The following is a 27,854-nucleotide window of genomic DNA, read 5'->3' as shown; positions in this document are numbered from 1 at the left end:
TTCATGTCACTTCTTGTAGGTAGTAAAGTCAAATAATTTTGAGACACATGAACATATAAGAAAATGGAGAATATTACAAGAATGTCATTAAAACACTCTGTAAGTCACGGTTGCACCAACCACAATCGTAGCTGGGCACGTTATTGATGAACGCGCTACAAGCCTCAATCAGCTATTAATCGTCTTATTTAATCTGTTATTTTGACTTGTGTTAGTAAGAAAGCGATAATACATTGTGACCGCGGCCGGCAAAACGTCCCACTTTGTCGCCTGCCATAAGGACGAGATTTGCTTTTATCTTTATACGAATAACCTGTCAAGCGTATTTATGGCAAGCAACAAAGTGGGGCGCTTTGCCGGCCGCGGTCACAATTATCTAATTGAGGCTTGTAAAGTTTTATGAATAAGGGGGATAATTTCAGCGAACGTGAAAAAATACGATTTTAAGGTTTGGTTTGGTGCAACTCTATGATCTGAGGTGCAACTGGCCCATATTATTAATTGAACAAGCACGTATTAAAATCGCTTGTGTAATAAATAAGAAGAAAGTTATTCACTATTTGTGCAAGTTTTCGGAAAAGTTTTTTATTTTCGCGGTCCTAAGTCCTAACCGTGATTGACCGTGATCGTGAGGACCGTGATTTAGTTATGAGATATTATAAAACAATTTAATTTATTATATTATTTATTTTGTAGATAACGTGTAATTGGGTACTTGACACATGTTGAATATTATAACAAAATTTAGTTAAATGGATAAAAAATGAGCCATCCATTATAAAAAAGTGGAATTTAAAAAATATATTGACATTATACAAAACTACAAGGCTCCGAAGTATCAAAAAAATTTTTTTTTTGTCTTTCAAAAATAGAAAAGAAAATGGTACCATTCGATTCCTTACATTTTATTGAAAAATAAATTGTATGACAACTATACACAAACGCAATATTTCAGGGTCAAAATGGCAATTTCCTTGATCTTCCATACATTTAGCTAGATTTTAGACCTTATCATTTTGTTAGAGGCGTTTCAATCGTCGACTGCGAGCGTCAGACTTTAACTCTCATTTCTGACCTTTGTGTTGCTTAATGCCATGAGTCCTATACAGACATTTGATACTCAGGAAAATCAAGATCGTTTGACATTATTTACAAAAAAGTCAAGTAGCCAATTCACGCATTATGACGTCAATCGTTCTTTGCACTACTTAATGTAGGGTTTTATCAGTTTAAATTGTTTTATTTATCAATATTTCTTTAATACATGCATGTGTTAAAGATTTGTCTTGCAGCCTTTATTTGATTTTTTGGGACCATCATCGGGAATGGTATGCAATACACTACAAAAGGGATTTTTTTAAAGTATACAAACTCTTAATTATCTTACCCCCTTATTCATAAACGTCTACTAAAGTTGACAAGCCGCTAATAATAGTTTGTCCCTTTCCGACGTATTGGTATGATGGAAAGGGACAAACGATTATTAGTGGCTTGTTAACTTTAGTAGACGTTTATGAAAAAGGGGGTAAGAGTTTATATGTATACAAAAAGCATGTGTGACACCTATAAACCTATTATGCAATAAAAATAAAACGCATAGGTATACCACCCATTAACCAAAGGAAAACAACAGGAAGAAAGCAAAATAAAATACAGATTTGAACATATTTTTACTATAATTCAATAAAAATGCAGATGGAAATAAGGAAAACTTACAAGAAAAAAATGTCATAAACAAGCTTTAGCCTTAAGTTTTTTGTCTAAAAGAGTAGTCAATTTTTTGGATGGTTAAGATTAAACTTACAATGGAATTAAATAAAAAAATTAAATACTTAATTACAACTGACATAGGTAGGTACTAGAGTTTAAACCTAATGCCTGTTTATATTAAATGACTCATGATATATTACTAACATTAAGTTATGTAAACTTAGTACATAAATGTCTGTTTAAATACAAAAGAAATTAAATAAATCAGCTTTAATGGTTTATAATTCGTAATGAACTGATAATAAATAATATTCGCGAACTTTATGAAAAACGCTTACAGCTAACTTAAGATTAGGTACAAAATTATTATCTTTACGTGGTCACCATGCAACGAATCGCTAAATACGGAGAAAAACTGAAACTAATAAACTATAGGAAAACAAAAATACCACCATCTCGGTCTATCATGATCACGATAATTAAACACAAAACCAAGAACGGTCAACATGTTCGTTTATTGATCATACAAAATCGTAGATCTGACAAGTATAACAAAATATGTAGTATTCATAAGTGGCGAGAGTACAGTCTCTTGGTAAGATTCGAAAGCGTATCTGGCTGCTTCTATCAGAATTTCTCCTAATCACTTACTTGGTCCCTTAATTAAAACATTAAACTTTGTTATATAAATATTATAAAATATCACACTTTAAATTCAAAGAAAAAAACTATACTATGTCGAAACTAATCACCTTAGTTCTGTCAAAAATACAAAAGTAATAACTGTGTCAATTTGAATATTTTATTCAAAAGGATACAATAAATAAACAATCAATCTATCTCGATCAACTAAAAATTAAATATTATAATCGATTTAATTTGTTATTAAAGTAAAAGGCACTCTGTGGGTGCGCCGCCGCCGGAGCAGCGGCGCCGGCCCGCGTACTGTCGCTTGAACTGAGTTATCGATTGTAGTCACTTTACGCAGCTTATTGGTACGCGAGTCCTCGGGAGTTCGGCGCGTCCTCTTTTACTTTTTGCAGCGCGCCCGGACGCGATCAGTTCGATGTCGAGGCGAGAGGGACCGGAGAGTGAGGCATGAGGTCGAAAAAAAAACAATCACGAAAATCCCAAACAGGTTTCCGCTCGTAGCCGGTCCTCCTCGCACGACGCGAAATAAAAAACCCCGCGGCGACGCGCCGCGGGATTCACCGAAGGCTCTCAAACGGGCCACGGACGATTGGGATCGCTAGCGGTGGCGGTTAGCGACTACTGCTACTAGACCCTGTGGCCCGTATTAGAGCTTTCGATATGCAGATGGTAATTACGGAACAAAGGTGTTGGGGACGTGAAGCGCCGAGCTCCCGACGAGGTGGCGACTGATTCCGGGTCTGCCGGAGATTGACTATATTCACGATGCTATTTGAGGTTGAGAGGAAAGCAGTGCCGGGATCAGTCAACTAAGATTGATATAGCGAGACGCCTGGTGCGTCCGCGTGCGGTGTGGCATCGCAACTGCTAGTTACACAATAATTATTACAGTTAAAGAGACTCGAAATAAATAATAAATTATTATCTTAAATCCTTAAAAATAGATCACGAGCGCCTCCCCGCGGTACAGAACCGAGCGCGGTTAGGCAGTACGAAATAAATAAAATGTTCTATATCTAACTTTACAAAGAGACCACCGCTCGGCGGAGGATCGCTAAGGGAAGACTTCCGCGAGCTACGCAATAAATATCTAATAATATAAGGTGCCATTTACAAGTGCGTGCCGATAATAATAAAGATGTACTGTACGTAAATCACTTAATTCACACCGCAAACTTTCGAGACGCCAGTGAAAACTTCGTTAACGTTATATATTACAGGTCGAAGTACTTAAGAGCATCGGCAAACTGGAGATCATTCGTTGAGCGGGTGTGCGGGACGGCGCGGCGCTCGGGCGCGGCCTGGAAGACGTCGAGTTTAGGCACTACGGTGACGGACGATCCTTATTACGCTCGGTATAAGTTAACTTAGGACTAGGCGGGCGTCTAGGCGATGACGAGGTCGCCGAACGCGTTGGAAAGGCGGTTGAACACGGGCAGCCTGTCGTCCTCGGGGTCGGGCGACTGCGAGCCGCGGAAGGAGAACGCGGGCGGAGACATAGCCGGCGGCGAGTGCGGCGACTGAGGAGCCATCGGAGAGTGCGGCGAGTGAGGCGAGCGCGGCGAGCGGGAGCCGTCGCTCATGTAAGAAGCCATCGAGCCACCAGAGGACAGCGATGCCAGGGAGCCACCGGGAGAAGTGGACTCGCGACGTCTTGCTTCCTCGGCATTGTGAACGAAGTGGCATCTAGGTCCGTACGGACAGAACCCTACTGAATGGAAGGTGCGGCAGAGTTCCGTCTTGTACTTGGGGTGGCGCTGGAGGTTGCGGAGTTCGCGCATGCCATGAGCGAATTGGCACTTGTCGCCGTATTTGCAGACGCCCGCTTCTTCGAAGGGGCGGCAGAGTTCCGTCTTGTAGCGGCTGGTGGCTGGCGGCGGGGGCGCCGGCTCGCTGGTGGTGCGTTCGAGGCGGCGATGGCCGAGTCTGTCGAGGAGCCCCACGATGGCGGCGCGGTGCGCCGGAACGGAGGCGGCGCGGGTCAGGACTGGGTGCTGCTCCCAGCCGACGCCTGCGGTGGCACCGACGGGACCCGTGGCGGCAACTGTTGTGTTCATCGACTGCACTGGCCGAGATTGGTTCTGAAAAAGATAAGACAAGACAATATAGCCGAGCGTCATTACACACAAATCACACAATAATGAATAGTCCCAACTTAGAATGAGATCCGTTATCAAGTGCAAAAGAGGGTTTAGGGCCTTACAGGCAGAGAAAAATAAACACAAAGATAGTGAACCTTTTTTTTTTATAATTTACTACCTACGTTCAAGTAATAAGTCGAGATTTGGTAGATTTGGCCCTTATGGTGTAAGATTTACAAATCACGTCTGCTGTGTTTTACAATATTCGTTGTACTTTTTTTGGCTGAAGAAAAAACGTACACAATCAGGCCAGAGGGTCGGGTACCTGCCAAGGTTAACAAAAAAGACACCCCAAAGTCGGTTTCGTCGTTTACCTGCTCGAGTTCACCTCGTTTTCACTAATGGTCTCCACATCGAAATGGTTTAATAATTCCAATTAACTGAGCCTTAAGTGGTGGAATACTTTTAGAGCCCCAGGGTGAGACGAATTTTAATAGTAAACGACTGTGGAGACGGGGTGTCCGGGCCAGTTTCCTATCATGAATTATTTATTTCTGTAAAAATCCTTTTTATAAATTGGACCTCAGACAGTTCAGTAGTTTGTGAGTTTAGAAATGTAAATGGTGAATGGTTCATTTGTTTTCACGGAGCGTCGAACCTCGGTCGACGGTCGAAGCATCACCATAACAATGCTAGAGCTCATGCGAGAGGCAGTTGACACGCGGGCACAATCGCGATGATTGTGCACTATTGTTCAGTAAGCGCGGCCCGTCGCCGTTGTGAGGAATAATTGTCGCCGGGCCGGTGCCAGGCGCCGACGCCTCTCGCGAGTCGAGGGGCAACGGTCGCCGCTTGCTGCACCGTCCGTAACCATCCTATTACCTAACAGTAGTCGTGCTACTATTATTGTAATCTTCGCCCTAGCCAAGCCCTATGAAGTTTCAATAAAACGAATTACCATAGCAGCGCGATGAAACCGCAAGAATACGTTAGCGAATGGATTTTGTAAGACATTAAAGGTTTGGCGTGTACTGAGACGCGGAGACAATAAAGCGACCCACGCAAGGTTTCAAGGTTTCGCAAGAGCACTTAAATACGAAGGCTTTACCAGATTTGTGAGCCTCGAGCTTGGCGAGGAGAGCGGCATGAAGGTCGGGCCGATTTGAGCGACGCGGAACATGAGCTCTATACATAATTTATGATACGACGGCGCATCTTGTATGCGGCCTCAATCGATGTGAATGACATGTCATTGTATATTCTATTCGCCTCCGCCTCGTCCGGGGATCGTAAACACGCAAACACTTGTGTTTAGGAATACGGCGGACAAATTATACCGCGCTATTTTGTTAGGTGATTTACACAGCTGGTTTACTAGCATAGGCTGTGAGACCATATTTAAATCTTTATTTAGTATTTATGATTACTTTTGATGTTTGAAACAATCTGCGGAAGGATATGAAATTCGAGCAGCATAATAGTGAACTCAGTTTCGTAGTTATTAGCAAACTGTAGGCAAGCAATTACACGCGTAGCTTTTATTGGTGTACATATGAGCAATTGAACACCTATTGTTCTCTGTGGGCAATAACCGCTAGTAGTAAAGGTTCCACAATTAAGTGATTGTCCTTCTTTTCTTAATTCAATTGCGCTTGCTCCATCCGTACTAGTCTATAGTAGCTAAGCATATGAGTGTAAGAGCACCTACAAATTTACGTTCTGCATATATATTTATATATGTAGGTCGTTGCTAATGCAATGAATCTACAAAAGCTGGTTGAAATAAAGTAGTCTAATACACGACTAGTTTTTAAAACGCAGAAGCGTGATACATTCGAGCAAGACAGAGGAAAATCTTTCAACATATACGACAAAGAAACGTTACTGTTGCACTACTCCCAAAACGTCGAGTGAACGACCGGCGACGAATAGAATTGATAGTTTGGAATATATTTCTGTCTATTGAAACAATATAGCTTAGGCCCGTCAAAGGCGAAAGTGTAGCAAACAAATGAGCGTGCCAGAGCCGTGGCGGTGCAATCGCGGGTGAAATGTTGCAGTGAAAAGCACAGGGGTTAAGTTGGTGCCCGCCAAGTGTCGAAGGAAAACGACGGCCAAGGCGTAATTAGAGAGTTATTAGAGCAGAACATTGGTTAAATGTTGCTTGCTTTCCATCGGACGTTGCGCCCGCGCAACCGAGCTCCAGGGAAAATTGTAATCACTGTCGATTTCAAATGGCCGCGGTCGTTGCGTTTCAAACTGAGGGCATTCAGCCGCGGCCGCTCGGCCCACGGCTCAGGTGTTTATTGTAATCACACTAATGCTAGACATTAGCCTCATCGCCATACAATTTTCAGTGAATTACTTATTTAAACAACAATACGCCTGTGTGCGGAGGATAAATAATATTTGGCTGCAAAGCGGTTGGTGTTTGAAGTTTTGTAACCAAACTCGGATAAACGTTCGAGTAACGCTGCGTGTCACGAGTTCGTGTGAGCAGTTTTGGTTAGCGAGGAGTGTTGTCAACGAGATAAACACGCGGCGCGAGCTAAAGTATTGTTTGTACAGTTCGTTAGAAGTTAGCTAGCAACGGAGTGCATACGGCTAGAGCTGTTGTTTAGGTTGAAACGTAAGCGCACCTCGGGGTTATATTTGTCAAACTGCAAAACGTTTACAGTACTTACCGGTATCGGTTTTTAAGTGGACGCTTTTGCGGATGACATAAGCGTTCAGAATTACAGTGACATTAAATTAAACGAGTAAACATTATTTAGTGCTCTATTCACATGGATGAACTGAACAGAGGCCAACGACTTCAGCAAACGAAAACAAATGTGCCACGAGCCGAGCGCTGTGTATCTACAGAGGAGGTGCAAATACACATGCAAAATACTTTTATCTGTCTCTTGTCTGGCCGTCCGTCCATCTGTCACATTGCTAAATATCTCGAGAACTATTTAAGCTGTCGATTTGAAATTTGGAATGGTTATGAACAACGCTAACCCACATACATTTTAAGTGTTATTTTTTAATTTATTTTTATTTACTATGAAGAGGGGCAAAATTTCGGAGTCTAGTTTATGATTTGAAAGAGCTTTCAATTGAGCATTTTCCCCCCTTTATCACCGAAGTTTACCTACGAAAAATTATTAAACTTTTGCATAACATTAACTTTGTCATAAATATTACAGGAAAAATATAATCACGCCTCTATCTAGATAATTTTTTTTAAATTCTCAAAAAACATTTTCTAATTTTATTTGCAAATTCTAATAGCGAATAATGTAGATGCAGTGACAACACAAAATAGATTGTTGTGCCGAAAACGTAGAAGGAGGGCTGACCCCAAGTGATATGGGAACATAGCCAGGAGAAATAAGAAGAAGAAGATTTGCAAATTCTATGAGATTACATTAAAAGCCTTCTTTCAAATAAAATAAAAATTGTTGAAATCGGTCCACATAATAAAGAATTATCCCAAAAAACCAATTATGCTTAGTATACTTCTGGCCAAAAGCCTTTCGTGTTTATTGTTATATGAGATAATTGAAAGTTTGTATTGAATCCTCAGTGCGCGGGTTAGGCGGACTCGAACTTGACCGGTTTTTCTATTCTAATTTATAGTTGGTGATTTTATCGGACTGCAATTAGGTTTCATATGTGTAACATTATCCATAATAACCTGTCGGTTTTAATAAACACATGTGCTGGGTCAACGATCTTTCAAACGCCTCTAAGTAGGGAGGTTGTAGGTATGGTAGCTTGCATATTTACGTACGCAATGAATGACAATTTACACCTTTGGTAAGGTTATGTGAACTCGAGATCCTGCTAAAAATCGTTTTTTGGCCGATCTCTTGAGATCATCGGCTTATTTATGACAAAGAAAACGAAACTGGCTTGCATTTGTCAGTAGTTATGTATTAGAAATTTAGATAAGTAGATCAAAAATCTTTAGTTCCTCTTACAGATAAGATTTGACGATATTGCTATAAGTAAGCATATTGTTGCAATACGAATGTTGGTTTGGTAGTTAGCCAAAGATTGTTTATTTGCAGAAGAAAAGCATTCTCACATCGCGTAGATTTCTAAAATGATGATACGAGTTGTACATAATAGAAATGACCAGTAAGTCAAGTAACGTAAGAGCAGAAGTTATAAAGGCCCTAAACGATTGAAACAAGCATGAAATCGAGCCGGCCGAGTTGCCTGCCGCCTCGCCTCGCGACAATTGGACGAGCTGTATAACTCTCGAGAGAACAGCTTAATTGACCGTTAATTGCTTTTAATCAAATGCGTTCTATATTTAAATGAACTTTTAACGATTTTTAACGCTTGACCAGCGACACGCACTGTCATGTCTATACATCCACTTAAGTGATACAATAAAGTTAACTAAGTTGTTTAAGTCTTTTTTTAGTAACAAGATTAGGTACTTGTATCATGAGAACAATATTTTAGTTGCAGAAGTGCTAAACTGGTAACCGTTAAAATAATCGTCGGTAGAAATTGGTCCATTTCTTTGAGGAGCCCGAGGGTCTTGTCGATTGGCCCCATCAAGTTTATTGAATGATTGCGCGAAAATAACCAGTGTCGAGATGCTCGGCCCCTCTCAGAGTCTTACCAATAACCTCCCAATAATGGCTGCGTAGTCATTAACCTTTCAGTGTTTCGCCTCGCCCCTGCATCTCGAACACTTGTTTATTTCGATTAGCATTGAGGAAATCTCTTGGCTTGTTGCTATGAATATATAAAACTTGCATTTTGCCTAACAAATAGGCGATATTTGACATAGGTATTAGTTTTCCAGAATGTCTTCGTACCTACTGCATATGCTAGCGTACAGTCTTTGGCTCTCAGCACACGGTGCGTAAGCTTAAGTCGCATAAGCGTATCGTAAAAAAGTTACGAATACGAGACGCGTGGAGTTCTGTACCCCTAGTGTAAATTTATTCGATAGCGAAACGTGACGTACGCGTTTGCGTTAAGTCTCATTCTGTTTGGGATTTTGAGTTTCCAAAACGTTCCCGCTTGGCGCGCTGTTTCTAAATCCCATACAAAATGAGACTTAACGCAAACGCGTACGTCACGTCACGCTATCGAATAAATTTACACTAGGAGTTCTGGGGACCAAGCGGCGTAAAAGTAATCGTTTTATAAGTGAAATAGTAAAATCTAATTAGTTGAAATGATGGCGTCACTGGTTTCAGATGTCTTCGGCGGATGTATCGACGGTACTTTCTCGTCAGATGAAGAAGATTTTAATTGTTTGATTATGTCAGAAGTTTTGTTTTTTACGCCTGGCGTAATGACGACAGAAATGTCATACGCTACGCTACAGCCTACAGCGACGCTTCATGTGCAGAGTTGTTTGAACTTGTTTTTGCTCGTAGCGCTCTCGTTCTATGCGCGTATTACGATACGCTTACGCGTCTCTTACGCTTACGCTCCGTGTGCTGAGAGCGCTACTACGTGTTGTCTGCGTGTTAAATAGCCTTTTTTAGCCGTTTTTATAAGTGACCGCTGCAGTAGATTGGTTCTTAAGTCCGTATACAAATTAAGCAATATAATTTTATTTCATTTTACAAAGGACAAGTAGCATGAGCTTAAGACCCTCAAAACACGGAGCGTTAGCGTATCGTAAAAACGTTACGAGTATAAGACGCGTAGAGTTCTGGGCACCAAGCGTGGCGTAAGCGTAATCATGTTATACTCGTAAGTGAAATTCGATTAGTTGAAATCATGGCGTCAGATGTCTTCGGTGGATGTATCGACGATCTTACTTTCTCGTCAGATGAAGATTTTTTATTGTTTGATTATGTTAGAAGTTTTGTTTTTTTACGCCTGTCCTAATGACGAGAGAAATCCCATACGCTACGCTACGATAACGCTTCGAATGCGGAATAGCGGACTCACGAGTATTTGAACTTATACGTGCTCATAGGGCTCTCGTTCTACGCGCGTATTTTACGACACACTTACGTGTCTCTTACGCTTACGGTCCGTGTGTTTTTCTAAGTCATATTTATATTTCGTGCGGTACCAATAAGACTTTAAAAATATGCAAATAAATACATCAGTGTTTCCCTGTGGATAAATAGTAATTATACTGTCTCCCTCAAATTAACGTAAACACGCCTGGCTTTGTACAAACACGGAATCACAACAATGGCCATTATTGTGATTCACTCGGTGACAGTGCGCAGTTTGGCCTGCACTACCTACAGCTATGATTAATTATGTGACGCATTTCACAACTCGGCCAGATTCGTTACAATTGCAATAAATTTATACCTACCGATCATAATAAAACTAATATGTTGAGCTTGATCCACTTTGGTAGCACACCTGGGGGCCTAGGTAAAAATAACAATCGACAAACGCTAAACGAAAAGAAAATATGTACCGGATTACCACGAAAAGTCACGTCAGTATTTCCATACATAAATAATTACGATTCGATTGGCGTTTTGTACTAACGAGACTGTCAGCTTGGGTAGGCCTCCTGGTCACTTTTTAACCTTTTTGACGCCAATGACGGATATATCCGCACCGTAGGTCCAACGCCGAAGACGGCTTAATCTGTCACAGGCCACAGTAACATAGACCTACGTGCATAGATATATAAAGTTCAGAAGGAAGAGTAGCTTTTTGAATCTAACGAAGTAACGGTCAATTTCTATGAAATTCCATTTCGGGAGAAAACGTTCTCCACTAACTAAATCTTAACAAATCACTTTGATTTTGATGTCGATCGCTTCAGCATAATACGTAGGCCGCTAGAAAAGTTTTGAGACTTGTTCATGCACGTTAGCCGAACTGCGCCATACTCTGTCATTTTATACGGCATGTCTTAACATGTTTCTTGGCAACAAGAAATTTCTCGTGCGCTTGCTATATTTGTTTTAAATAATTTTAGTTTACTCCAAGATGTCGAAGTTGACGCGTCGCGACTTACGTGTGATAATCATGTATAATTTCAAGCGCGGTTTAACTGTTGATGATTGTATCAGTGAAATGCAGTCTGTATTCCACAAGACAGCACCAAGCCGTAGTAGTATATATAGGTGGTACAAACAATTCGAACGTAAGGACTTTAACCTGTATGATGATCCACGTTCAGGGCGGCCGCGCGATGTGGTTACTCCAGAAAACATAGCCGCTGTAAAAAAACTAATTATAGAAGACAGACATATAACCTACAGGCATATAGAGGAAAATTTGCACCTTAATGCACCAGCCATTCGAAGTATTCTTCATGACCATATTAAAGTAAGGAAGCTATGTATGCTTTGGGTACCTCACAATTTGACTGACGCCCAAAGAGAGTGTCGCATCAAATGGTGCAAAAAAATGATAAAAATGTTTGACCACGGAAAGTCACAGTATGTAAATAGTATAGTAACAGGTGACGAGTCTTGGCTATACTACTACGATATAAAAAGTAAATCTAAAAACAAAGTATGGGTGTTTGAAAATGAAGAAATGCCAACTATGGTAAAACAGTCACGATCGGTGAAGAAGAAAATGGTGGTGGTATTTTTTAGTAAAAGAGGTGTTATTAAAAAGTATTACTCTAGATGAGCAGAAGACAGTCACTGCTCAATGGTACACAGAAGTTTGTCTGCCTCAACTAATTGTAGAGCTTAGAAAACTACGTCCGAATTCGCGGTTGGACACATGGCGCCTGCACCATGACAACGCACCGGCACATCGGGCTGAGAGAACACAAACATTTATAAAGAATTCAGGGCTAACGCTGCTAGAACATCCTCCTTACAGCCCTGATCTTGCGCCCTGTGACTTTGGTTTGCTGCCTATTGCGAAAGAGGCTATCAAAGGACGACATTTTTCCAGCGACGTGGACTTAATTGCGGCTTGGAACAAGACTTGTGCAGAAATCCCAAACGAAACATGGGAGCATATATTTAATGACTGGTTTCGGCGTATGGAGAATTGTATTGCCAATGCTGGAAATTATTTTGAAAAAACGTCATGTTAAGGTCCTTAATCTCAAAACTTTCATAGCGACCTACGTATATTCTACGTTTATAAGTTTCACTTTAAAAACAATATAAAAAAAAGTTTTTATTGTTTTGCAAATTTTGAAAAAAAAAAGGAAAACCTATAAACCTAGTTTTTCATTGTGTCAATAACATACTCAAAAAATACGGAGAAAGGAAAATATTTAGACGCGGACAAAAACGTTCTCTTTTTGTATGAACGGTCACGTGCTATACTTCCCTCTTAATATTTCTTAAGTAAACCCTTGGGTCCATGGTTCCATTTTTATCACCTGTCACTATACCTGTCATTTTCGCACTTACATCTGTGTTAGAAAGTGACAGGCATGGTGACAAGTGATATAGAGCTGACCATCTTCGGCCTACTGAAGGTAAATATAATTACAAACCTTTTTTCCTGTCGGTGTATGAACTAAGGGTTGAATTTCATTTCGATTCGCGTGAACAGTATAAAACGTAGCCTGTAATAGACAGTTTAGTGTTGTGTAATTATTTCCAGTAGATTGAACTATAGCGCTCCTAGTTTTAATGCAAGCCCTCCCGACGTAGTCATTAATAACGTTATGCTCGGCCTACAGCCTATTAAAATAGACGCATTGACAATTATAGCCGTATGCTCTCCCGCGGAGCTAAACTCGCCATGTGACTGTAATGAAGTGCAACGTATTTTATTATGATACGAAATTAAATGTGGTAAATGCGCAGAATAACCTATTTCGCTACTTGATTAATAATGTTCTATATACTATAGGGCTTTTGGTGCAGTTTCTTAGGCTGAATATATTTTAGGTCGGTAGCTAGCGTATTTACTTAGTTATCAACTGTTAGATGAGTAAGACCGGACGCGGCCACCGCTCCGCGCGCCTCCGCGCATGCAGATAGGCAGGCATCGTGATTGTCATGCCAGATCGATCCACCTATGGTATATAAATGCCATCACATGTTACCCGTTCGTATTTATTTGAATACCGCGATTGTCTTTATACATTAGACGAAACAATGGAAATGTATTGTAGATATTGAAGAGCAAGGAAATCACGTACGTCGTCAGCAAGGACGAGGTTTCAAGAATTGAAGGTGTAAACGTTATGGCTATTGTTTTGAGAATTCACAGCATAAGTATGTAAGAAGCAGTAGCTTTTGTTTGGATCTAGCCAAGAGATACGGTATGCGAAAAACGTCTAAAACAATAGATACAACGGGATTATATTAAATATATTCTTTGACAATTTGACTTTCTTCGAACTTACTTGGCGACAAACGTGCTCAATGTTTTGGAAACGTAGACCTAACTACCCTACTAAAAAAAATAGTACGGGTTTTAAATTAATTAATATTAATACATATGTACAAATTAAATAGGTAGAGATCTCAAACGTCATGAGACCATATTTGTCTGTTATAAAACTTTGTCTTTGTAAGTATTTCATGTAGACAACTTAGAGAGCTTGATTCACTGCTCAAAAGGGTGACCCTGGGAAATAACATGATCCGTGACCATCAGCTGTAAATTGGTTTGTTAGACGATCTACTTTCCGTGGTTTATAAGAGATAGAGTAGCGTAGACGTAGGTCGCCAGCGCAGCTTGGCACGGTGTTTACTGCGCGCGCGCGCAATAAACCGGCGCGCCGAGGTGGTGCAGTCGGCGGCCGTAAAGCGAGTGTCAACAAAGGGCTCCGTTCTCGCTTGTTTACCCCTCGGCTCAAAGCGGAGGAAGCACGTCCCTGCCCAGGCCGCTTTTAGCACCTCCTTATTTATAGATGCAACGCTGCCCCGAGGTCGATTTGCAGAACCGAACGAGTAAACAACGTTGGACTATGGTGGTAACCCGCTCGCCGCTTTAAATATTACTTATGGGACGATCTTACATATCGATCAAGACTTAATAGGCCTATGGAAGTAGTACTAGACTAGAAACGATGGCGGTGTAGAATTAAAGGAAAAAACACAAATACTATGTAGTTCCCATCACAGAAAATTGAATCCACCATCAATTTCGTACAAGTTATCCATATAACTTATTTCTCCTAGTCAGCTTTGATACAGAAATTTAGTCCGTGTTAAGTTTCACCACAGTATAGTCATATTACGATATTTCCTAGTCTGACGAGCTAACGTAAAGGAAATACGAGAGTAATTATTCCCGCTAAGGTAGTTGGAATGTGACTGTACACTTAGAGCCATACGGGTCGAATGGTTAAAGTTACTACATAATAACTAATAACCATGCGTGTACTAGAGTAACTATACTATCTATGCAGGTCAATTATAGTGTGCACGGGGTGACGCTGGAGGTGTTATGGCAGGCAAAGCAACGTATTACACAGACTGAATCGTGCAAAATCTACTAGGTATTTTCAATTTATTATTTTCAATCGCATGATACAATTTGTGTGGATAGTTTTTAAGAAATTATCAGGTAAATATCATTCCCGGTTTTTAGGTACCCCTATTCACCCCGGTTCACGGTACGATCCACAGTAGGTAGTGCCTACACACCCTAGTTGACCTGTGTACAAGTAGACTTCTCCGGTAAACCGTAACGTGTATGACCAGCTTAAATCAGTTTGCGAAGCCATGTTCCGAGCGTCTTTGTGTGGCGGCCATTAGTGGTGACTTAGACCCTTACGTCAGTAGTATCTGGTTGCAGTAATTCCTTTGTCCGTGCGATTTTTATTGTTGCGTCAGCATCAGCTCCACTTTCCCCGCAAATTGTGTGATGTGTGTTTGTAAAAACGGATAAACTGTTTTCCATGAAGAATGAATAAGTCTTGGCACGAGGAATGCTAGATTTGGTTTTTGCGCTGAATTTCCCGATTATAGTTATTCAGAGACCAAACATGTTATACGAGTTAATTCTATGTTAGCTGTAGTAGTATTGCTTCAAAAGACGATAAAAACAAAGTACGGTCGTGTCCAAAAATTTTTTTTCATTTTGTATCCTAAACAACACGGCAGGGAGCAGGGACCTCAGTTTCCAGATACTATTTTATTCAAATCCCGCCACTTTATAATCACGTCGGTTGATATGTTTTGTAACCAGATATTAAAGATATTATTTTTGATAACTTGTTCACGATACTAATTATTTATTGGCAGTGTCAAGGAAGATTAAGATTGCATAGTTCGTGTCAGCCACGATGACGCGCAGGTTTGTCAAATATAACCTTCAATAACATGACAATACGAGTCAAGGCGCGCGTCTTCATGAATGATACGATCTATATGGACATACATATTGACAAAATTCGCTGATTATTTGGTATGTGTGAATTAAGTGATGTTTCTGCATGACAAAAAAATCGACATTCGAAGTTTTATAATATCTTATCGCTAAAGTTACACATAAAGACAGGTATTTTTTTAGGAAAACTTGAGTTTAAGCAGATATAACAAAACACGTGCTAATTATTTTTTGCTGCTTTCAAACATATACTCAAACCAGCCATTAACTAGCAAGTTGCTTGAGCATCACTTTCTATAGGAGTTAGAAGATTTAGTAACTTTTTAGTACTTTGAAGGCCATTTTCTCCTAACAGGTTGAATTTGGGCAGCTAAAAAAAAATACGTGTCCGTTATTTTAGACTACTCTATAACCACATATCAAAATGAATCAAATCGGAGTCGGACAGTTGGGTACCCTTCCTTGTAAGCCTTTTAAATAAGTATGTATATGCAAAGCGTTGGTGAGTCAACTTACGAATTTCGTTATCATTAATCCATTGTCCGAATAATCGGGGCTCACCTGCGAACAAAAGAAAAGGGATGGTTAAAATGGTGTTTGAAAGTTGTACGTAACTAGAAGATTAACTAAATTTCCGCGCGGTCGGCAAAACGTCCCACTTTGTCGCTTTCCATAAGGACGCCTTGTCAGGTTATTCGTACAAAAATATAAGCAATCTCATCTTTATGGCAAGCGACAAAGTGGGACGTTTTGCCAACCTCGGTCACACATTAACCGTAAAATCGCCCTCAGATTTAGATATAACCCAACCACGAAGCTCAGGTCTGTCTCTAAACAAGGCGATAGAGTTAATATGTTCAGATATTATTGAGCACTGCCGCCATAATGCAGCAAGCTCGAATGTTTAAGATGGATACAATGGTCTTTAAAAACTAAAGTACAAAATAATTACATATAAAAATGTCCCAGACAAATAAGCCATACCTGATTATGAATAAAATAAAACGATGTTCTCATATGTTAAAGGACTACCGACAGATTACCCAGAATAGTATGACGATTTGAAATAGATTCGAGGTCATCCACGTCCTTGTATTGTATATTAGCGATTACGTTAAAAGTTGCGTGTATTACAAGTAGATGTAGCAATCGGTGCAAGTATAACGCTTGCTCCGTGGCCCGAATAGCTCGCGTACGCTCAACCGGTCTCCATCGAAAGTGACAGCACTTCCTACAAGAAAGTAAAACCGAGCGGAGCCGTTGGGAAAACTCGTAGTTACAGATAGATTTGTTACGAGACCCGTGATGCAAGGCTTCCGTAGTACCTAGGTAAGTTGCCATGCCACAAGTTTCAGGAATTGCATGTCCAAAAAAGTAAGGACCTTAAAAGTTTAAAGATAACGAGTTCTGGTCTGGAGACAAAGTAGATTCCTCCAAGTAAAATTCTGAACAGGGTTAGTAACAAGTGACAATAATTTCTTGACGCAAAGCGAAGAGGCAGAAATGAAAGACAGTACAGTCTGGTTTGTCATTACGACAACATTTTGTGATGTACCGCAAAACCTAATCTGTTTTGGGTCAATTCGGAGCAATAACGTTGCGTCACTTGTTTAGTTCGGCCACCATAGACATTTTCCGCAGTAAGGCGGACTCGCGACCCGCACAATTAACTGCGTTAGTTGCACGTGGAAATTACTGAGTACAATAAGTATTACACCACCGCGGTTAGACGTGCCGTGTCACGACCTGGTCGTATGTTTCAACTGCTTAACGAGTTGACAGTAAAGGCATGCTGGTATAAATGTGACCTAAGACTTGTAGAACAGTCGCGTAATCGGAGAACGCGCTTATACGGGTTGGCGTTATCTGAGCGTTGGACTCGTCTGCTCTAGCAATACGAATAAAGACAATACACGACTCTTATAATAGCAGTGGTCGTTTCAAACGCAACCGGGTGATGGTTAATTGAACCCGGCAGTTCACGGAGCCGAATATTAATTCAACAGTCTCTTTATTGAAGGCCTGAGTTTTTGCATACTATAGAAGGGTATTTTGAAACTAGATTAGCCACTAAATATCAAAAGTCACCCCAAAGGATATGGATATGGCAAACAATTTCTTGGTGTCCTTGTGTCAGTTTGTTTCGTTTGGATTTTGCTTCATTACACATTTTGAGCTTGCATATGTATAACAGTGTGAGTCTTTGGGTTGGACTTAAGGCTCTGTCACACCACATCCACCCGGATTGGGCGCGGTGCCGCGCTACTCGGAATGTACAGAACGTTATGAGCTTATGCCACACTGCCGAAGCGCGGCGCTGCGTTCAATCCGCCCTCGCCTCGATCCGCCGACCGAATGCGGATCCACGCCGGGTGGTCGCAGCGCGGGCGCGGCCACTCGCCCGTCACATTGAGCGCGGATCGAAGGCGGAGCGGTTGTGCGGAACGAAGTAAATAACAATATTGTTTGCAATGGCGGATGTTACGGAGAAACTGATTCAGTGTGAGACAATATTCATGTCTATAAGTATAAGTATCATTTAAGACACAAATATTACAGAAATACGGTTTACAAATTGAGGTATAGGTAACTTACAACGCGGGTACGCGATCAAAACTCTTTCAATCCATCGACCGCGCTCAATGTGACATCACCGCCTTGCTACCGCCCTGCTCCGCGACCGCGCCGGAATGATGTGAACGGTGTGGGTGTGAAGGAGACTTTACTTGAGATAGTTGCGTTTCTTAAAAAACCTACCTAGTCTATTTAAAAAGCCCAGAAGCGTGTGTTTACGGGATCTCTACTAGGCGGTCTGACTCCATCAAGATTAAAAATAAAACTTGTGTTTCCATTTAGAGGGCAGCCCCCGTGACCTTTGACTACGTCTCATAGACGAGCATTATGATCGATCACGATCCTCAGTTATGAGGCAACTTCGATAAAGTTTTTCTATCAAAACACCTAAGCAATGTGCTTTGCGAACGTTCACGCACATCACAAATTGCTCGACAGATCGGATCGAGTAGCATGTTGAGGAAAAAATATTGTTTACAATTATGTAGACACCAGAAGATTAATTCAAACTAATCACGACAAAGGGGAAGGAAGGCAAACTAACGATCATAATAATTTACTAGAAGCGTGAATGGAAAACACGAGTTGTTTTATGTTAGTTTCACAGATCACTTTTCAAGTAAAGCGGAGACTATTTAGAACTTAATTATGTTCGAAAACTTCTATCTCTCCATGTACATAGTCACACATTAGGGCTTCCATATAAATAACAAATACCTATCTACAAAGATGAGTTTTAGGGGCAAGATTTGTGTTTGATGACCCGATGACCACGAATCTTCTAAAAAGACGAAAAATACGGAATCTATGAGAGTTAGAAATATTGTGAAATTTGTGAATGAAAAACACGAGCTTCGTTAAGTCGGTTCGAGCATCGTAACAATCGGGGCCACTTGTGCTAATTAAACACTTCAATTGAATTGGGGACATTAATTCAGCGGGCGTATCGCGCGGCTGTTTCGTATTGATACTTAGTACATATAAAGTCCATGCAACATAGAAAATTTCTGGAAAATTTAGACCTAATAACTAATATTTATATTTAACGGTTCAATATGCATTATGACCATGGACAAAAATTCTATGTCGGCGGCCGATCGTAATATCAGCCAGATCATGAAATTCCTAGGCGTATCGTGAACGGTGAATATCATTGTCTCGTTCCCTGAGTCGACGAAGCTATGCGGGGCTCCTATTTCTGAACAGTTTACTCTTCGGGCATCTGAAGCAACCTAACGAACCTATCCTACCTATCTTTTGGTTTAATGTGACTACCGTCAAAACATTACACAGGAACTACGATCGGCCGCCGACTACAATCTGTAATGTCGCTAGTAGCGTCATGCTCTTCCTCGGTAAGTACTTAGGTAATGGATTAGTAACAGACTTACGAGAAAGGTAGGGATAAGTTAACAGAGTGTCGATGTTAATTTTGTCAGCGACGGCTACTAACACAGTTTCTTGGCAATTTTCAGTAGTTAACGTATTAAAATCTAATAAAGTACCGTAAAACCGGGTTTCTTTAGCCCTAAGGGTAAAGATTGTCCCAAAAAATTAAAAAGATTTAACATCCTGCCACAAAGCCAATAGACGTCCGATCGTAGCAGCTACGCTCTAAAATCATAAATGGCACTACCTACCCGCGACGTGTTACCGTTTCCAAGTTGCTTGCGCAGGTTTCAACTTGTCAGTATCGATCAAGCGTGAGGTGAGACATACGTACATAAATGGTGTCTGCAAACTTTTGGTTAAAACAGCGAAATAAGGTAAGTTAGCTTACTAATACCTATATCTTGATACAAAGCATGTCTTTGAGAATACTGCAATTACAATAAAAACTTATTTAGTCTTTTCTTAGAAACATAAAGTTCGTTAGTATAATCATAGTAAACATTGTCCCCCATTTCGGGGAACTTTAGCCCGCGGGTAGATAGCCTACAAGTAATACCCATTGATTGTACCTTTCGTATTAAAATGACATAATCATACGATTATGTCATTTTAGACGAAGATCAGTTGATAGTTTTCGTTAATCCAATGATAGTTTTCGTTGAAAGACTGAATTAATTAAGTGCTGGTATCTAAATTTTAAGTTTTTCATGATTGTTGTGAGTTTTTGTTCTCCATAGGTTTAAAATAAGTGTAAGTGAGTCTTAAGTTACAAAAACGAATTGTTAGCCTACTATTTCCAACGATTATTCTCGTTAAAATGCTGTGATTTAAGAATTTGTTACGTTTTCAGTATTAAGTTTTACTTGACTGACATTTTGTATTTTTATTTTACTTAGAGGTAAAATATTACCATATTCTTGTTACTAATAAAGGTGATTATTATCGTATATGTTGACTAATTCTAATGATGATTCTCATTAACAGGCTGTTAATTAAGGTTTTGTTAAAATTTGAACAACTTTTATTCTATCTCAGAACTGAAAGTTATTTTTGTTTGATTTTTGCTCAAATAAATGTCAAATATTGTATCAAAAATTGATTCGTTTCATTTACTAGCCTACCTTAAAGAGGTTTCTTGGGTTTCTTTGTTGTTTAGATTAATAGTGGGACTTTCTGTATGAAAATAAGTATAAAATTCAAACTTACCCGCATCTAAGATCAACTTTGGCCCAAAAATGAAAAAATAAAAAAAAATACACAGAAGGTTTTTGTTACTTTTTTTTTACGTTTACTTATCCGACGTATCCTTAAGATGCACCTAACCGTAACTAAAAATTCGGATCAAGGATAGAAACGTAATGATCTAGAAGTATATAAAAAATACAAGAAAAAAGGGTCATGTAACCCGACTTTACGGTACTTAAATCGATTTCCAGAATTTTCGATATTCAGTGATCTTACTTCCGGAATTGTAATATCGGAAAATATGTCCGAGTTTCCGGAATTTCGAAATTCCGGAATGTAAGCCCTATAGGCTGGGATTACACTAGTGTAATCTACGCATATAGCACGAAATGTATGAGTGCATCTGAACCAATACTAACAAGGAAAAAACTCTTACCTATTTATATAAGCGAACATTGTCCCCGTTTACGAGTATGTCGAACGATTACGGTGATACATATAATATACGTACACTCAAACATGCCATTCGACTAGGAAAGAAGAACAATGAAGTTAACGAAGGAGGTCATTAGTTAATAATTGTACTTCCATCTTAAGAAAACTTTCGTGACTCGAACTACATGTAAATTAAGGTTTTGTTTCGCAATTTGTGCTGAATTTTTTCAATGTTTAGTCTATACGAAATAAAGCTCTTTGTATAAGTATGTGGTGTGCCTCATTACTAAGTATTTGTCATTTAGCATGAAAATAGACCGTATGATTTGTGCTTATTAAAATTCGTAAGCTCCAACCAGCCTTGAGCCTGAGGTTCCTTTTTATTAGGGTTCCGTACCCAAATGGTAAAACGGGACCCTATTACTGAGACTCCGCTGTCCGTCTGTCTGTCACCAGGCTGTATCTGTTGAACCGTGATAGTTAGACAGTTGAAATTTTCACAGATGTATTACCGTTGCCTCTATAACAAGTAAGGAACCCTCGTTGAGCGAGTGCGACTCGCACTTGTCCGGTTTTTTTATAGAGAAGGGCACATTTGGTCTTGTTACACGGTGCTTTATGCTATTTTAATCAATGACTCGGTATTTTGTAATGGATATGACATTGTAAATGAAAATGCAATTCTCCATCCGATGAACCGACTGTCGGTGGCACCGTTTGGTTCGCCTATCAATTACGTTTCTTACAATTGGAGACCAATTTGATTTGCTTCAAATGGCTTCCATGGAGCCCCTTCTGTATAAAAGCGACCATATAAGCAGCGTACTGCCAAGTTTTACTATTCGAAGACATATATTTAATTCACAGAAGTTCACGTGGACGTATTTACATTAAGTTTCGTGCTATGCCGGTCATGTCACAAAATTTAAAATATTGTGAGATATCAATAAACAATGTGGAATCACGCCCCAGTATTGCAACCTTGCTGTCAATTTACGACGTCAACAATATGTCGAAAGGTTCTGCAGATCTAGATTTATAGCTAATTTATCTGAATTGAATACTAATAAAAGTCAATTTCATAATTATTCTAGTTTATAGCGCCCTAAACAGGTTTTGCGGGATTGCGTTAGATTTATAGTTATAGGGCAGCGGGTTTGCCTTGTAATGACCGAATGGAAATTGCGTTACTTTACATTATAATTACTAACGAGTATTGTTACATAGCTGGCTATCGATAAGATCTTTGTACAAGCGAGTAATCCCTACCGATACTGTGCAGATAGAAAACTTAATATTAACAACAATGTTATCTTTCGTTTCTTGACGGGCGTCAAGAAAGTCTTTTTGTCCAAAACTACAGTTCACTACAGGTAAATTAGATGTTACTGATTAATTAAGAATAAACGAATGACTTTTATTTTGCAAGAGCGTTATGAGCGATCTAGCCCTACAAACATCACAATTTCCCAACGAGTGTTGATAAGCCAAAGGCTACGAGAAATACAGGAATGGTTAAAGTCAAATTTTATAACAAGCCACTATTTTTTTTATCGAGCTTGCATAATCTAAATTCAAAACTGTTGTTAAGCAAAAACTTATTTTGCGAGCATTCTACATATTAAGTGATTATATCGCGGATAAGGAAGTTTGGCAATGATAAACGTCCTGTATAAGCAATCTAGTGCATCAAATTTCTATAAAGGAAAATACCTACCACTGTTTCATGAATTCTATAGTCATTTAAATTGTATTTTTTAATTTAATGCAAGTTAATTATAAGATGTAATGTTATGAAAAGATGTGTCTCGCTGAGTTTCTTGCAGGTCCCATATTGGGATACCCTCCTCCAATTTAGGAGGGATTTAAATCTTCTAGGGCAGGGGTATTTAGGGTTAGTTGACGTTCATAAGCTGATTGTAACATGCCTACTTGAAAAATAAACTATAAGTATCTTATCTATCTTATCTCACTTTCGTCGTCAGCGGTCACTTAGTGCAGTGCGTGTGGTAGCTAGCTAGTCGTTTAAAAAAAGGTAAACAAAATCTACCCTCAAATGGCTCCTTAAGGCAGCTGAGGGTAGATGAAAAAATTACATGATCAAATAATGTAGGTTTAAAGTCAGGTCGTTCAGTGACAGATCCAGGCGGTTTTGTATTTGGTTGGTTAACCAATAAATATTAAAACTACCCGAAAATGTACAAATTGTTTGTTTACCTTTTTTTTAATACCTAAAGATACAGACTATAGGCTAGCCATTAAAGTATATAATACGAGTATGTATTTTGAGCACTGCCTCATGTTTACCTATATACTTTCAACTTATAAATTCACATCGCTTGTACCTAATAAAGGGCGCTATAAAAGAGATCATCGTCTGACTTCACGCCTATTTCCAAGGTCGAAACCATTAATTTGAAACAAAAAAGAAGTCAAGATCGCCATTGGGCAACATGCAGCAGGTACAATTCTTAATGAGCAGAATTGATGAATAATGGGCATATTAATGATGAGCCTTCACCTCATGTCCGATTGAGCGGCTTGTTACTAAATGTGACAAACAAAGTTAGCTAGTCACTGCCAAATTTAACTTTGAATACCTATATATATATGACAAGTAGGTAAATGAGTTTAGTTTTTATTTAGGTACTAGTTATGCAGTGAAAAACGTAGAGCATCTAGGCATAGACGGCTACTCCCCACAAGAATGAAGAACATTGGTGAAGGTTGGAGGAATACGCTGGACGAGCGGAGTACGGTCTACGGTCGTCATCAGAAAAATATTAAGGTGGTAATATATTGTAGGGCATACGCATCCATATATTGTAGGCTTCTCCAAACTACGAACACACGTTACGGGTCTTTTGGCGATAAGATGATGACTATTAGCTTGAGTAATTATATCGTGTCCATGTTCGTTTAAAACTAAATAATTGATAAGCTACCTTTGTTCTAACTTGAGTTCCATTGTCAATAACGATAAGTTGTAAGAAGCTTCTGTTTCTAGAATCGGTCCTGATAAAGGACCCACCCAAATAAATGAACCTATCTAATTACGTTTACTTCTAATCTTAATTCATTGAACTGAAGATAAAGTTAGACTAATGACTGTTGCTGGGCGCGCCTAAAAAAATGGTTTTATACAATTCATTACAATTTAGTTGAAATTGGCAAAAAAGCTTATTCATATGTATGAAGTAGCGTGACCTTGAAGCGGAGTTCGCCAGTCAAATATTAATTAAATATTTATAACTCGTTTGGTGAGTCCGGCGGCGTCGGCGGTGTGTTGTTGGCGCTGCGAGTCCGCGTCGAGACTCGCTAAAACGAACTGACCGAGAAAACGAGTAATCTTGTTTGAGTTTAATGCGTTGTGTAGCCGGTGAGAAAAAAAATATGAAGTGCTCTTTGTATATGTAGTTGTTTATTGACCAAGCGTTAGCGTATGTCCCGATGTTGTCCTCTACAGGTCGCAATTCTCAACCGATTCTCATGAAATTTTGTGAGCAGGTTCGATGATAAACTAGATTTTTTTTTTCGATTTAGTTGTTGGAGTGTTTACAAATGGTTGCAAGGTCTACAGCTCACAGAGCAAAGCCACTAGTATCGTACATGGAATTTAACTTTGATGACAAAATTCTAGAAGCCGCAGCCCGCAAACAAATTTCAGACTTAGCTTAGCTCATAGAAACAGTCTCTTTTCACCACTACAGAATGGTTTCCCACCCGAACACAGTACCACATAAAGTTTATATGTGTGTATGTGTGAAACTTTATTTGGGTCTGGGGGATGTTTGGGCCCCTCCAATTGGTCTGGCTACTTACAAAATGGTTTTGTAATAGTTCCCTATATATGATATAATAATCAAAAGTGAGTATATATGTAAAATTTCAATATTTTTTACAGCTTTAAAGCGTTTGGTAATGGCAGGCGGAAATGGTCTAGCAATGTTGATTATCAATTTTTAACAATATTTCCTAAAACATTCATAAAAATCAGATAATTGTAATTTTCTCATTATTGAAATTAGACTACGTACATATGTTGACTTCGCCACATGAAATAACCTGATAGATATTTTCGTTTTAAAATGATGTCAGACAGGTTTTCAAATTGAAAGTTTAACTTGAGTCATTCTGTAAAAACCGCACTGACTGGAACGCAGCCACGATAAGCGAGTTCTAATTACTAGCAAAAAATATTGCGTCCTTAGACATTATCCTTAAAAAGCGCCACATTGTTTGCCACTACGGAATTAAGTAGGACGCGTGCTAATGCTAACTAAGTAGCTTGGTATCTACGTCAAAGACCTATTTTTACTAACAGTGCGTGAAACTAACAAAATAATAATAAGTCATTAGCGAACTAATAATGCGAATAATGTGACCGTAACCTTGATTACACTTTTTTCAGCTCATTAGCAGAAAATGTTACTGTCGTTGCAAAAATAAAACAAGCAATTCTTCATTTTGTGTCAACAGAATCAATCAATGAACGTATGTTACATTGCATGCGTAGTAAACAAGGTTGCATGCGTGATATTGTGCATCCGTGCATTTTGCGACTAATAAAAACGTATACGTTATAGAAACATTATGACCGACGATACTGAGAAAATAATGGCTTTAAGCAACATAATAGTAAAATAACTATTAATTGAATAGGGTATGGAAAAACGAGATGAGGAACACCAAATGAAAAGTCTACCTGCCATTAATAATAATAATAATAACGAGCTGAATGGGAAGTGACGTCCCTTGGGTCCCATACCCCCGAGAGTTGGTCAGGCCCCTCTCTCCGGCTTGCCTTCATTAGCCGGCTGGAGTAAACACTGAGCAGGGGCCGCAGGACTCTCACCTCTGGCTTGCCTTTGCCGGCCGTCCAGAGTGGGGTGTCAGAGCTATATGCTCGCAGGGTGGAAGTGAAATATGCATAAGACGCGAGTTGGCACAGTGGCTGCTTACAGCCACTGGGTAGAAAGCGGCGCACACCTCTCCACACCCTGAGCCGCTCACGCAATGTTGTCCCCTTGTCGCTCTGTGCGAGCGGCCGTTTTCGGGGACCCATATTGTGAGTTGGCAAGTCACCACCTGTCCATTTTTCGTGTTTTTTAACATATGATCAGGGCAGGTGCCATAGTCACCTCCATAGTCTCGGTTACCAGTCCACTAGCAACTCGACCCAATAGCCCGGTTTCTTTTTGTACCTTTTTCTTACAATAGTCCTACACTAACCGGGGCTTGTCCGTGGGTGCACTGCTATAGTGTGAACAGGGATAATCGTCGGTTGGTGTCACATTACTTTTAGAGTAAATTGTCTTATTACAAGGGGCCTCTACGTGTTGGCTTCGGCCCCACGCACGCCTTCCAAATGCCCGGGACCCCATGGTCCCGAGAATTTGTAAGAGACATACATATAATAATAATAATAAAATTCTTTATTGTGCACTACTAAAGAAAAACTCATATTACAAACAAAGACAGGACTACCCAAGGCCATTACTCTTGGAGCAAGATTAATAGTTTTTAGAAGATTTTATTTAACCTTGATGTTATTGATGTAGTTTGATGGTGAGCATGCGAATGCGAGAGACTGTAATACAAACTTGCTTGAAAATCAAATTTTTTTGACAGATTTTGCAGGCTGGTTGCCGTGATAACTTTTCACACTGGAAGCAGATTGCTGGTCAAGTCAGGACACAAGAGGCGCGCGATGAAAAAATGAGCCCCTAGTCTGATCAAATATCAAAAACGGTCGTGTATAACATTTTTATAATTTGAGTATAGAAGCGGATCTACGGAGTGTGGAACGGTGGCCGCGTGACACACGCGACGGACTCAGATGGTGCAATCACACGTTCCAATTGTCACGAGGGACGCTGCCATTAATGACTCAAGTATTTATGCACATTTCGAAATTATGGCAGAATCTACTTTTATTGACCTTGATTACGTAAGAGTAGACGCTAGACAGCAATTGGGGCAAAACAATTTGTATGAGACTTAGAAACAAGTGTTAAATTGAAATAAAACAATTACAACGGATGTGAATGTATTCGATTAGTATATTTAATCAGTTTTATTTTAATTTAAATTAGTTATAATTGCGGAAAGCGAATAGAATGTTAAATATACAATGTGACGCAGTGCATGTAACCATTTAAATTGGTTAAAGAAAATTTTGTATGGCGATGGCTTTTGGGGCAACGCGTAATATTAAGTAATGCTGGAAAGGAATTGGCAGTGTCTCCGGTTTCGAATGCCAGATATGACGAAATTGATATTGGTGTACTTCCTGGTCTGACGAAATAAATATTCAGAACTACCTACATATTCATATGCCACAGATTTCAGATTGAGATCCAAATTATTTTTGACCCAGCTTTTAGGATTAAAATTGGTAATTAACGTAACCAGAGCCGGCCAGAAGCTTCCTACGTAAGGGTGTGAAACTAACGTTACATAAAGTAAAATTACTGCAAGTTTTCATTCCAATTACATTTTGACAGCAGTTAAGTTATTTAATCGTGTAACAAATTATTATTATAATTTTAAGCTGGCGCCATTTACGCAACACGATTAGGCAGTAAGGGCTTGCCTGTAGACAGGGGTGTCATTCCA

The 27,854-nt window shown here is 39.6% G+C and overlaps 1 protein-coding gene across 3 annotated transcripts in view; it reads right to left on the bottom strand.

Moving 5' to 3' along the window:
• Positions 1-2,206: 2,206 nt before the first annotated feature.
• Positions 2,207-27,854, bottom strand: part of LOC133525698 (protein TIS11) — a 48,454-nt gene continuing 22,806 nt past the window's right edge. For 2 of the 3 annotated variants that reach the window (XM_061862055.1, XM_061862056.1), the window contains 2 exons: positions 16,167-16,211; positions 2,207-4,442 (listed from right to left, as the gene is read on the bottom strand). In XM_061862055.1, coding sequence (XP_061718039.1) covers positions 3,747-4,442; positions 16,167-16,211 — 741 coding nt within the window. In that variant the 3' untranslated portion in view covers positions 2,207-3,746. The remainder of the gene's footprint in view (positions 4,443-16,166; positions 16,212-27,854) is intronic. The other variant, XM_061862057.1, reaches the window with a different exon arrangement.

The sequence above is a fragment of the Cydia pomonella genome, chromosome 15 (assembly GCF_033807575.1).
Source record: "Cydia pomonella isolate Wapato2018A chromosome 15, ilCydPomo1, whole genome shotgun sequence".
Classification (NCBI taxonomy): domain Eukaryota; kingdom Metazoa; phylum Arthropoda; class Insecta; order Lepidoptera; family Tortricidae; genus Cydia; species Cydia pomonella.
The sequence above is the reverse complement of the archived record's forward strand: the minus strand, read 5'-3'. Positions and strand labels throughout refer to the sequence as shown.